The 13,591-nt window shown below is 43.3% G+C and overlaps 1 protein-coding gene across 1 annotated transcript in view; it reads left to right on the top strand.

The window, feature by feature from the left end:
- The first annotated feature begins 12,271 nt into the window (after positions 1-12,271).
- The window catches only part of sept12 (septin 12), a 62,972-nt gene continuing 61,652 nt past the window's right edge, over positions 12,272-13,591 (top strand). The window contains exon 1 of the mRNA XM_046414571.1: positions 12,272-12,666. Within this exon, the coding sequence (XP_046270527.1) occupies positions 12,612-12,666 (55 nt within the window). The 5' untranslated portion in view covers positions 12,272-12,611. The remainder of the gene's footprint in view (positions 12,667-13,591) is intronic.

Raw genomic sequence — 13,591 nt, 5'->3', positions numbered from 1 at the left:
TTGACTATGGTTGCTGGTGTCGGCTTCACATATCGCAAAACAGAATCGCCAATAACCAGGGTCGGTTTCTCAGCGGGTGTGTCGCTGAGTGGGGAAAAGCGGTTAGATACATGAAGCGGTTGGTGGTGAACCACGGGCCTTTGTTTTGGACTACGCTTCTTTCGAACCGCCACCCAACCTCCCTGACTTCCCGGCTGCTCGGGGGCTGCCGGGGGGCGGCTGACATCAGCTAAAGTAGCTAAAATAGGCCGGTCCGCACAGGCTAACTGCTGCTGGCTAGCTGTCGGGACTAATGGACTGTGATCTACAGTACGAAGCCGGGCCTCTAACTCACTTAGCCTCGCCTCCAAAGCTGTGAATAAACTACACTTTCTACACGTCTCACTCTCACTAAAGGAGGCAGAGGAATAGCTAAACATTTCACACACCTTACAGAAGACGGGAGAGGGAGAGGCAGAGGGAGAGTGAGTGGAAGAAGCCATGTTAGCACTAAGCTAAGCTCAACGACAAACAGGACGGGGATCGGAAAAGGAAAGAATCTAGATGATCGTGCAGTTAATAAACTTTTCCTAAAGTGCTTGTGTACTTATATGTAAGAACCAACCACAGTAAAAGCTAACACAAAATATGTCGACTCAAGTACACCAATACCACCGAACACCAAACGCTAGCAAGTGAATGAGTAGTGCGAGAACAGGAATACGCAATACGTTACCCAACGCAACAAGAACTGTTGTGGTGTCTCATTGTCATTCTGTTTTGTGCACATGAGCTCTTGGAGTTCTGTGTTACTGCACCCACCTAGATGAGACTGTAGAAATCCTTTGAGTTCATCCACGGTTAGCACATCGTCTTTGTGCATGAGCATGTCTTTGAAGTTTCCTGATTTAATGACTTTGAGAATGCCCCTAAAGATTTCAGCCTCACTAAATCGCTCTTTGATGCCTTCATCTATTTGCCTGCATATGCTGTTGTAGCTTATGTCTGAGCTTTGATCACTGATTTGTCCTCCTTGAATCGTGAACTCTAGACGTAGCAGCGAAAGGCCTTGAAGAGGGACAACTCTGCTCTGTGGTTCACGAGAGTATTGTTGTGGCAGGTTGTCTGCACGAGTGTTGTCAGGTTGTGGTGTAGTGTGTGCTGGTGAGGGTTCAAATGTAGGCGATGATGTGGGATCGCTAATGTACAGCAAGACTTTGCTTCTAATCTCATCATAGCTAGAAAGCATTTTCCGTAGCTCTGTGCTCTGTGTGTAATCTTGATGTCAGTGTTGGTGGGTGTGGGGTTAGTGAGTGATGAGGAGTTAGCTAGGCTAACTGTAGCTGTGGGGGTTGTGTTATCAACACTTTTGGCCAGTTGAAAAAGTTCATTGGCTGTAAGCGTGAGCAGACTCTTCTTGATTGTCCACACCAAGCTCTTCCTCTCTGCCATGACTGCTTTTCCCTTTTCCTCACGATTGGTCTCTCTTCCAGGTATCTCTTTCAGCGTCAGCTCTCAGTCTTGTTTCAAGTGTGCAACACAGTCTTAGCTTTTCATTCCTCACAGGTGGTCGAGCTGTCCATCAGAGTTGACGGCTGGATGACACACACACTCTGTGTGTCACTGTTGTTGCAACAGCTAATCCTTCTTCAACTGCATAGACTGTAGAGGCATCAGCTATCTGGATATGTCACCTGGATGGTTCTAGTTGTCTTCGTTACCTGCAGATCTGTTGCCGTCCCCGTACGGGCTACCAAAATCTGTAGCAGGTACCGCAGAGACCGCGCCATATGAACAGATAAATATCCTGAAATTCAGGAGAATAAAGATGAGGCAACAGCGTATGGACTTATCCATTTAAATTGATTTGAATGCATTTACAAACTGTCATTACGGTAACAGTTTAGCACTTAACTGCATAGAATGCTCAGAATCCAATTTAACAGATTCATAAAACCGTTACTTTAAATATCTCAAAATTAACTGATCACCCAACTATTATATGCTAGGTTAACACGGGGGACCAAACAGTAAACTAAACTAACCAGTAAACATAGGCTGGTTGCAGCACCACACTCATTTTAAAGATAACCCTTCAAAACCACAAATGTCTTTATTTGTGTATGTGAAATCACACAAAAATACAAAATGACAAATAATTATAATAAAAAATGAAAAATAAAGTATTTAGAAGAAGGAAAAAAACAAGATAGAAATATATGTACATGTAGTGCAAACAGTGTGATGGTTCACACAATGGCAGGTGGTTTACGGGGAGATCAGGGAGACAGCCTGGGGGAAGAAACTGTTTTTGTGTCTGGTAGTCTTGGCATACAGAGCTCTGTAACGCCTACCAGAGGGAAGCAGATCAAACTGTTTGTGTGCAGGGTGTGAGGGGTCTGCAGTGATGCTTCCTGCCTGTTTTTTGACCCTGGACTGGTATAAGTCCTGAACCCGTGTTTGATAAAGTCCGCCCCTACAGTGGCGCGTGCTTCCGCAGAGGAGCAGTGGAGCCGGACCGGGAGTGCAGGTGAGTGTACATGAGTGTATGAAGGACCAGAGTCTGTACAAACAGACAGATGAAGAGTGGGACGAGTAGTGGGTACTAGCAGACCTGCATACTGGGAGCGAAGTGTTCTACTGGGGCAATAAGAAACAATGAGGTCATTAAGATAGGACAGAGCTTTGTTATTGAGAGCATTATAAGTCAATAGAAGGATCTTGAAGTCTATCCTATGTCCTACAGGAAGCCAATGGAGTGAGGCTAAAACAGGTAAGATGTACTCTCTTATTAACTACTGTCAGTACCCTCACTGCAGCATTCTGGACCAACTGGAGACTCTTCAGAGAGTTTTTAGAACATCCCGAACATGGACCAATTTCTCGGCGTCACTCTGAGAACGGATGTTCCTTATTTTAACTATGCTGTGAAGGTGAAAGAAGGCAGCCCTATTGATATGTTTTATATGGGAATTGAAAGGCAGGTCCTGGTCCAAAATGACTCCAAGGTTCCTCGCCGCTGTAATAGAGTTAAAGGTAGATAGATAGATACTTTATTGATCCCGAGGGAAATTCAAGGTGATGCCATCCAGATGTTTAGGTCAAAATACAATAACTTGTGATTTTTTTCTGAATTAAGTAATAAGAAGTTGAAGGACATCAGACAGTAATCCCAATTTCATGGTTCAGTCTCTGAAGTAGAATGTTGTGATCAGTGGTATCAAATGCAGCACTGAGATCTGGAAGTACAAGTATGGAGACAAGACCTCTATCAGATGCCAGGAGAAGGTCGTTAGAAACTTTTATCAGTGCTGTTTCAGTACTATGGTGTTGTCTAAATCTGGATTGAAAAGCTTCAAAAAGGTCATTAGAGTGGAGATATCGATGTAGCTGCTCTAGGACAACCTTCTCAAGGATCTTGAAGATGTATGGTAGGTTGGATATAGGTCTGTAATTAACTAATACATCTGGGTCAAGGGAAAGTTTCTTTAATAGTGGTTTGATGGCAGCCACCTTAACCCTCAGGAGTCGACAGACACGCCGGCGCGTCCTTATCACAAGACCACTTTAAGACGACGTAGCTGCAAGACGCAGCCTCGCTGAATCTCAGTTTTTTTTTGTGTCGAAAGTGGGCACTTCAAACTATATACCAGTTTTTAAATTTTGTTAATATGTCGAGTAAAACCCGAGTTATGATAAAAAATATACGCACTGTTTTTTTCATGACCATTGCCAGCACGCTTGGTGCGCGTTTGGGGCGCGCATTTTATGCAAGAAGACGCAGTAAACACCAGCGCATTGAGCGCACTTCATTCAGCGCACTTCAGCGCATTTTCCCCAGTCGGATTTTAGAGTTTTGTGTGATTTTAGGTCCAGTGTGTCAATACAGTATGTCAAAATGAAAAAAACAACAGCAAATCACACTTGTGAGGTTGTGCTGATCAAAAATGATTCCAAAATGGCAAGATAAAAAAAAATTCTAAGTTGAAATATAAAATTAGAATCAAAAATAGTCAACAACTGACAATTATACATGACTTCAGAGGGTTAAAGGCCTGTGGTACATAACCTGTGACTAAAGAGAGACTGATCTGGTTCAGTATAGAAATGTTATCTAAGGGAAAAACATCCTTAAGCAGTCTAGCTGGGACCAGGTCAAGTAGACATGTGGATGACTTGGATGATGACTGAAGTTAACTCTGAGAGGTGAATGGGGGAAAATCTGTCCAAACATACTTTAGGTGTGAAGGTTGCTATTAGAGAAACTGTATTTGGTGGAGTATTACAGCCAATCCTCACTCTGATGTTAACAATCTTATCAGTGAAGAAAATTAAGAAATCATCACTGCTGAGAATCGGGGGGATGCATGGCTCAACAGCACTATGGTTTTTAGTGGATCGCTGGTTCGATTCCCTGTCCCGGTGTCCATGGCTGAGGTACCCTTGAGCAAGGTACCTAACCCCCACTGCTCCCCGGGCGCTGCACGCGGTCGCCCACTGCCCCGGGTTTGCTGTGTGTGTGTGCACGTCACTTGGGTGGGTTAAATGCAGAGAACAAATTTCATTGGAGTGAGTTCCCTCCAATGACAAAATATGTCACTTTAATCTTTAATCTTTAATCTTTAGTTAGCCTGGCTACAGTATTAAAGAGGAATCTAGGATTGTTCTTGTTCCTCTCTTTTAATGAGGAGTAATATGCTCTTCTGGTGCTACGAAGTTCTTTTTTATACATTAATAAACTATTTTTCCAGGTTTTTGACCACACAGTGGCTGGAATGTGATTTTCTTTCCAGCTGTCTGGTTTTCTGTTTCAATATGTGTAGATTTGAATTACCAGGGAGCTACTCTCTTCTGGTTAATGACCTCCTTGTTCAGAGGGGCTACAGAATTAAGGATCCCAAGAAATGATGTTGCTAAATCACAGATACGCGATAAGAGAGACGTTCAAAAATAATATTTCAGTATAATATTCAGGATACACTGTGCCTCGCCTGGAAAGCTAATGAGAGCAGGCGGCAGCAGGAGGGGTGGAGACAAAAAGCTCTAATCAAGTCAGAGAGTTTCCAGCAGCCTTCAGTTTGCACAAGAAGTCACAGAAGCACACCCCATTAGATCTGATTCAGATTTATTGAAATGTTATATCAGACAAATATATCTGTTTGTGCGCAGTTCTTAGCCGACGAAAATAGTGTACACTTAAACTGTGACATTAAAGTTCATGTTTAAACTACATTTTCTGTCATTACTTCATGTGTCTGTGTAACCATCTTGAGTAGAAGAGCTTAAGTTAGAACAGCTGGACTTCAGTTTAAAAGTGAAGATGTTTCACCTCTCAAAAGGCTTCTTCAGTTCTTATTAACTGGTTGGGAGCCCCATTTATTAAACCTAGACGGTAGACCTGCCCAGCCAACATGTGACTGCAAGGGGGCTGAACGGGTTGTTAAGATGTTAATTCTCACATCCCACTTACCGCAAGTTTAACTCTTTGCAAATCCTTCAGCATCCAACCAGTCCAATGTTAGTACAGGCCTGCGTGTGCACCTATGATATATTGTATATCGATAATGTATTTATTCTCTCTACTACTGCTGACTCCTAATTGCCACCATCAACCATCCAGCAGACATCCTGTGAACAGAATAAACATTCAAAATCATTCTCATACAATTAAAATCTCTTCAATTCAACAAAAAAGAAAAGTATGTGTAAAATGTCACATTGTTGTGTTAACTTCTAAACTGATCATAGTGTGGTGATCACTGGTGAATTCACAAAATTACTGTGCTGTCTCATTTGTATTCTTCCCTTTCATTTATCCCATATCTGCACAAAGCATTGTGACCATATAAATTAGTCACATAAAATACAAAACAAAACAAAAATAAGTCTTAGAGTTTAATGCTCAAAAGATGAACAAACTCAGTTTAGACTCTCAAACTTCTGGGTAACATGTTTTTTTTGTTTTTTAGTTTCAGAAGACTATACATTAATTAAGATGGCTCAAAAAATAAAGTGACTGGAGACTTGAAATGCTCTTTGCTCTGAATTTGTTCTGTTTTGTAATTATTAATTATTATTGTGGAATGTATAATGCAAATGTGCAAGAAAGTTCAATGACTTGAATCAGCTTTTATTATTTGCATGTACAGTTATGCCATTTCGGCCATAAAACCTGTTGAGAATGTTCATGTATGTTGAAATAAATATCTTTGTGCAATATAATATATAAATATACAACAAAAAAGTCTCAGATATTTTTACCTTTACCAGTAGTTGCTTCAGTCAAGAGTATGGAAACTGGTATAGCACATACTATAGCAGTATAGCTCATATGCACCAGGTTTATGGGAGGGAAGAGAGTGAGAATGGCCAGACGAGTATTGAATGTGTCTATTATTGGGGGAATGTGTGTGATACCTGCACGTGTCTGTCAGATTTGTATACTTTAAAGTTCTTTATGTGTCTTTTTTCTAAAAGCAGATCTCTGAAATTTGGCACATTATTCTTAAAAGATATTATTGTTCTTAAAACAGAAAGAGTAAAACCTCAATCGCAATGCAGCCCCACCAGACTGAACCGGACAATAGACCTGCTGTATGCCAACACTAAGGATGCATACATGACCACCCCCCTCCCCCCACTGGGATGATCACAATCTGGTGTTTCTTCAGTCTGAGTACAAACCGAAGATACAGAGGCAGCCCACAAACACCCGCTCCTTCAGAAAGGGACCCCTGAGGCAGAGGAGGCTCTGGGGGACTGCTTCGATTCCAAGGATTGGAATGTGCTGATGGAGCCACATGGTGAGGACATTGAGGGGGTCGCATACTGTTTTATGGACTATGTGAATTTCTGCAGGGACATTGTTCTCCCCATCAAGACTGTGCACTGCTTCCCCAAAAACAAGCCCTGGCTTGTCAGTCATACCATCTTACCATCAAGGACATCCTCAATAGAAAAAAGAGGGTGTTCAAGGAGGGAAACAGAGATGAGCTGAAGCAGGTACAGAGGGAGCTCAAGGTTTGTCTGCAGGAGGACAAGGAGTCCTACAGCAGGAAGGTGGAAAAGAAACTCCAGCAAAACAACATGAGGGAGGTCTGGGAGGGGATGAAGACCCGCAGCACTGCAGAAGGGGACACAGAGAGGGCAAAGCAGTTCGACCAGTTTGAGAACTGAAGAAGCTTCTTGGATGAGAGGCGAAACATCTTCCAGGAAACTTCACGTCTAGTTGCCTAACGGAAATATTTTACCTTGACCATGACCTGGATGACTGAGAATCTCCATAGACAGTTCAACCAGGTCTTCAACAGGTTTGACTCTCATGCTAATGTGTCCACTTCCCCCTCAGCCCACTCAACACCCATCCCCCAATGCAAGGACACAGATACTGCCCCCGTTAACATCACCAGGTCAGCAGGGAACTGAAGAAATTCCCCCCCAGCAAGGCATCCATCCCGGACAAGGTGTGCCTGAGAATGTTCAAGACCTGTGCTATGGAGCTGCGGAAGCCCCTCCAGCAGGTCTTCAACATGAGCGTTTGTCAGGGGAAGGTTCCAACCCTTTGGAAGACATCATGTCTTGTCTCAGTCCCCAAGAAGCCACACCCGAGACAGCCCGATGACTTCAGACTGGTGGCCCTAACGTCACACGTGATAAAGACACTGGAAAGGCTGGAACACCCCAGGTCTGGCATGCCCAATACCCCCTGTAGTTTGCCTATCAGGCAACGGTAGGGGTGGATGACGCCATTCTGTGCCTGCTGCACAAGGTCCACTGTCACCTGGACAACGGGAGCAGTGCTGTGAGCATCATGTTCTTCAACAACTCCAGCGCTTTCAACACCATCCAGCCTGTCCTTCTGAGAGACAAGCTGCACGACATGAGAGTGGACTCACATCTGATCTCCTGGATTGTGGACTACCTCTCAGAGAGACCGCAGTTTGTTCAGCTGGGTGGCTGCACGCCTGACACCATGCTAAGCAGCACCAGAGCACCTCAGGGCACAGTGCTCTCCCCGGTCCTGTTCACACTCAGAAGTACTCAGACCGTACTGTGATAATGGGATGCTCTGAGGATGGACATGAGGGGGAGTACAGGAGCCTGGTGGAGGATTTTGTTAAATGGTGCAGGGCTAATAAGCTGCAACTCAACACATCCAAAACCAAGGAGTTGGTGGTTGACTTCAGGAGGAACAGACCCCATTCTTCACCTGTCTCGTCTGTACTTCCTGAGGAGGCTGGGGTCCTTTAACATTTGTAAAAACCTGCTACTGATGTTCTACCAGACTGTTGTAGCCAGTGTGCTGTGGTGTGCTGGGGAGGCAGCATCAAGAAGAGGGACGCAACATGGCCGCACAGACTGGTGCGGAGGGCAGGATCTGTGGTGGGCACAGAGCTGGACTCTATGGTGTCAGTAGCAGAAAAAAAGACCCTGGATAAGACCCTGCTCATCTTGGACAGCGCCTCCCACCCTCTGCACAGGACTCTGATCAGTCAGAGGAGTGTGTTCAGCACCAGGCTGCTGTCTCTGACCTGATCCACAAACAGACTCAGGAACTCGTTTGTTCCCCTGACCATTAGACTCTACAACACATCTCTGGGTACTCAGAGGTCATGATTCCAGCGATAGTCTGTGCCTGAGTCACATCTGGCGTAAAATCTGAGGACATTTATTTCATTATGCACATGCTTTTTTGGGGCAGTCGTGGATCAGCGGTTAGGGTGTCGGACCCGTAACCGGTGGATCGCTGGTTTGATTCCCCGTCCCGGTGTCCATGGCTGAGGTACCCTTGAGCAAGGTACCTAACCCCCACTGCTCCCCGGGCGCTGCACGCGGTCGCCCACTGCCCCGGGTTTGCTGTGTGTGTGTGCACGTCACTTGGGTTAAATGCAGAGAACAAATTTCGTTGGAGTGAGTTCCCTCCAATGACAAAATATGTCACTTTAATCTTTTAATCTTTAATCTTTCTTTGCACTTTGGTATACTTTATGTAGCATAGTGTATGTAGTATATGTTTAGTCTATTTATGATCAGTATAGTTTTTATTATCTAAATCTCCCCTACTAACAGTTGCCATGTTTGTTTACTTTTTGACCAACCTACACTGCTGTAATGTGCTACTGGATACTTGAAATTCCCTCGTGATCAATAAAGTACCTATCTGTCTGTCAAGTGGTCCCTCACTGTTCAAGGTTTCAATGTGCAAAATTCCCCCCACTTGAAAAGTTCAGCCAGTTCCAGGAAGATTCGACAGGATTCCACTCATTGATCATACTTTTTGCTCTTTTCTTCTTTCCTTATATTTTAGAAGTTTCGATGCCATGCTAACCAATCAGTCAGGTGAAAAACCTTCAACACAAATACAAATACCAATTGATAACATGAAAAACAAAATAAACACATGAAAAGTTCAAGTATCAAATTTTATTTAACCCACATAAATCTTTAACTGACATGATTCTTAAATTAACTGCCTGTAGTGAACATAATTCTTAAATTAACTATATTAAGCATTTTAATTATACTTGTCCAATATAACCCAGCCCTCAATCAATCAAACTCCCAAGCAGCCCACGAAATTGCCTCTTAAACAGTACCCTAAAATAATGTGCTTCAGCCAAGCCAAACATATAGATTCTCACCGGCTCCTTCCTCTTTTTCTTTTGCTGAAACAAGCTTCTGTTTGCACAAAGTCTTGATCTCTCCCCATTGCTGTTCTCCAGTGATTGGTCAGGGAGGTGACCAAGAACCCAGTGGTCACTCTGACAGAGCTCCAGTGTTGCTCTGTGGAGTGTGGAGAAGCTTCAAGAAGGACAACCATTTCTGCAGCACTCCACCAATCAGGCCTGTATGGTAGAGTGGCCAGACAGAAGCCACTCAGTAAAATGCATATGAAAGCCCACCTGGAGTTTGCCAAATGACACCTGAAGGACTCTCAGACCACGAGAAAAAAAATTCTCTGGTCTGATGAAACAAAGATTGAACTCTTTGGCATGAATGACAAGCATCATGTCTGGAGGAAACCAGGTACTGCTCATCACCTGGCCAATACCATTCCTACTGTGAAGCATGGTGGTGGTAGCATCATGCTGTGGGGATGTTTTGTGGCAGCAGGAACTGGGAGACTAGTAAGGGTCGAGGGAAAGATGACTGCAGCCATATAGAGAGACATCCTTGCTGACAACCTGCTCCAGAGTACACTGGACCTCAGACTGGGGTGAAGGTTTATCTTCCAACAGGACAATGGCCCTGAAGACCCTGACCCAACGATCATCCAGCCAACATCACAAAGGAGTGGCTTCAGGACAACTCTGAATGTCCTTGAGTGACCCAGCCAGAGCCCAGACTTGAACTCTACTGAGCATCTCTGGAGAGATCTGAAAATGGCTTTGCACTGACGCTCCCCATCCAACCTGATGGAGCTTGAGAGGTTCTGCATTGAAGAGTATGAGAAACTGCCCAAAAATAAGTGTGCCAAGCTTATAGGATCATCCTCAAAAAGACTTGAGGCTGTAATTGCTGCCAAAGGGGCTCCAACAAAGTATTGATCACAGGGTGTGATTATGTACGTGTTATATTTTTGTTTTTTTATTTTTAATAAAAAGATTCAAGCAAGCTTGTTTCACTTTGTCATTATGAAGTATTTTATGTAGAATTTTGAGGGGAAAAAGTGGATTTAATCCATATTGGAAAGAGACTGTAGCATAACAAAATGTGCAAAAAGTGAAATGGTGTGAATACTTTCCGGATGCACTGTATGCACAGTACAGTACAAATGTGTGCAGTGTGTGTGAGGTTAGGAATTTATTCAAAATCTTTTACAAGGCCCCTGAGCAGCTGTTTATGCACTATAAAAGTTCTCAAGATTTTTATGTCAGAATCCAGCAGTCAAATCAGTTTAAATGCCTCTACAAGAGAGAAGAGTGTCCACTCTCCACTCGGCTGCTGAGCATTAGCTTTATTTTCCTAATGGTCACTGGTACATAGTAAATGACAAATTATAACTGTCCATTAGTAACCATAAATAATCAGGTTTAGAGCAGCAGGTCCTTGCAATGAGCATATTAAATTTATTCATAAACAGACAGGTGATTTGATTAGATGTGTTTCTTAACTACTTGCTAAACATGCTAACATACAAAATGTATACAGTAATGTAATGCCAAAATACTGGTGGTCTCAAATCAATCCCCTTTTATGCAGAGTCCTGTTAAAATGTTTTCTACACTGACACTGAGTTGCCACACCAAATAGGATAATCCCATAATTGTTTGGGGTCTTCCCTAGTTGTCTCCCCATAATCGGACATGCCCAGAATGCTGCGAAAGAGGGACATTTGAGAGGCAATGCATCCCAGCCACTTTACTCACAGCTGGATGAAGCCTGGAACATCAACTGAATTGCCATCCCTCCTATGCAGTTTGAGATTTGGTGACACAACCCTTGTTTTGGAAAATGTCTCACTCACTGCTGTTTCATAATAATAATAATAATACAAATAATAATGTTATAACAACCTGTCATGTCTGTCCTTTTATGATGATTATTGCATGTATGTTTCTCTCTCTCTCTCTCTCTCTTTCATCCTTTCTGTCCTGTCTACCTCTTCTTCCCCCCCTTCACCCAGCCGACTATCAGCAGGATAGTTCTCCCTTGGCAGCCGGGTCCTGCTCAAGGTTTCTTCCTGTTAAAAGGGAGTTTTTCCTTGCCACTGTCTGCTTGCTCGGGGGTTCAGGCTTTGGGTTTCTGTAAAGAAGTAATCTAGAGACAATTTTGACTGTATAAGGTGCTATAGAAGTAAATAGAAATTGAAATTAATAATAATAATAATTACGAGGCAGTGGTGCAGTGGTTGGCACTCACAGCAAGAGGGTTCCAGGTTCGAATCGCTGCCCTTATGTGCATGTTTTCCATGTGCCTGGATGGGTTTTCTCCAGGTACTCTGGGTTCCTTCCACACTCCCAAAACATGCACATTAGATAAACTGGCTACTCTGCATTGCCCTCTAGGTGTGAGTGTACGCATGTGTGATTGTCTGTCTTTATGCGTCAGCCCTGAGATTGACTGGCGACCAGTCCAGGGCATACCCCCCCACCACACATCCAACCATATCAATAAATATCACTTTCCTAACCCTAACCTTTGCCTTTTACCTTGGTCAAAATTTATTATTAAAATATTATTTTAATTTGTACAGTGCTTTGGCCAATATCTGTTTTTTTTATGCCAACGGACGGTTATAGTAAAAATGAACGCTGGGATTAAAGAAAACGAAGACAAGCGAAATTTGACTGACAGTTTTTTCCAGGTGTTGCAGCAGGCACCGCCCACCAGCCGTCTGTCCCCCCCTCGCCCCGGGACAGTTTTCAGGCAAGGGGGGGGGGGGTTGGGCCACTGGTAGGACGACTCATCGGTGCTCCTGGAGCGCCCTCGGACAGACACGCACAGCATTGAGGAGGACAGCAAAGCCACAACTCTGCGTAGTCGACAGCAGCCTGCACGCATCAGCACGGACGAGTTTAGTTATTCCTCTTCAGGGAATTGCTTACAAGTTTTGTTTTTTTTAAAGTTAAGTTTGTTTGTTGTCGGACTTGGAGGGGCATCACGGAGCCTTCTGTAGCTGCGCAGACAGGATGTCGGAACTTTCCGTGAATGACCACCTCGAAGGGATTTTATCAGATTTTGAAGGTATGTAGACCGTAATATTGAATTACTTTACTGCTCCCTTTTGTGTTGGCAATAAAACTGAATGTGGGCTTGTGTCCCCAGGGGTGTTTTACCTTCTCTGAAAAACCAAAAAAAGAAAAGAAAAGAAGGACAAATGTGCATTAAACATAAATACAGTATCTTTAGTTTAGTTTCTCAGAACAGTTTACTCACCGCTGCTGTTAGAAGGCAAACGCTGACAAAGCCTGCAATAAACATTTAATTGATTGATTGTTGTTGTTTAATGAAACTTAAAGTTGGATATTCTATTGACAGATGACTTGGTCAAGAGAAAATAGTAACTAAATTATGTTTCCAAAATATTTTAGGGTCATTAGCTCGTCCTCTCTGGCAATACAAATAACCCATTGTGTTTTGCGGCTGTAATAGCAATTGGAAGTCGTTGCCTTGGGAATTGTGATAGATATTTTCCGACCAAACCGATTAATCGCAGTTACGAGATGCATCGTTAATGAATACAAACCCAAGTGGCATCACAGTGAGAGGCTGTGTATAATGCATCTAAAACACCGAATTAAACAGCATTTCTGTAAGTGCTGTAAACCTATCACACTTAAATACTAAAACACCCATGGTGGCCTGTTCTGAACATAGATGAACTGGTCACATGAACATGTAATGTTATTTTAATAAGAAGAAACTAAATAACTTCAGAATGTTTTTAAGTAGGTTTTGTGTATTTTGGTTTTGAGTAAGACCTAAAGTATTATTATTGGAGCCTGATGTAAAACAGCCTGTGCAGAGAAGAAAGGAGCACTAATAACACAGTGTAAGCAAAGCCTTGAAAGGCTTTGTGTGTGTGTGTGTGTGTGTGTGTGTGCGTGTGTGTGTGTGCGCGCACTGGGGCTCCTGTGTGTGTGTGTGTGTGTGTGTGTGAGAGAGAGAG

The sequence above is a fragment of the Scatophagus argus genome, chromosome 16, assembly GCF_020382885.2.
Source record: "Scatophagus argus isolate fScaArg1 chromosome 16, fScaArg1.pri, whole genome shotgun sequence".
Taxonomy (NCBI): domain Eukaryota; kingdom Metazoa; phylum Chordata; class Actinopteri; family Scatophagidae; genus Scatophagus; species Scatophagus argus.
This window is presented reverse-complemented; position numbering and strand designations above follow the sequence as displayed.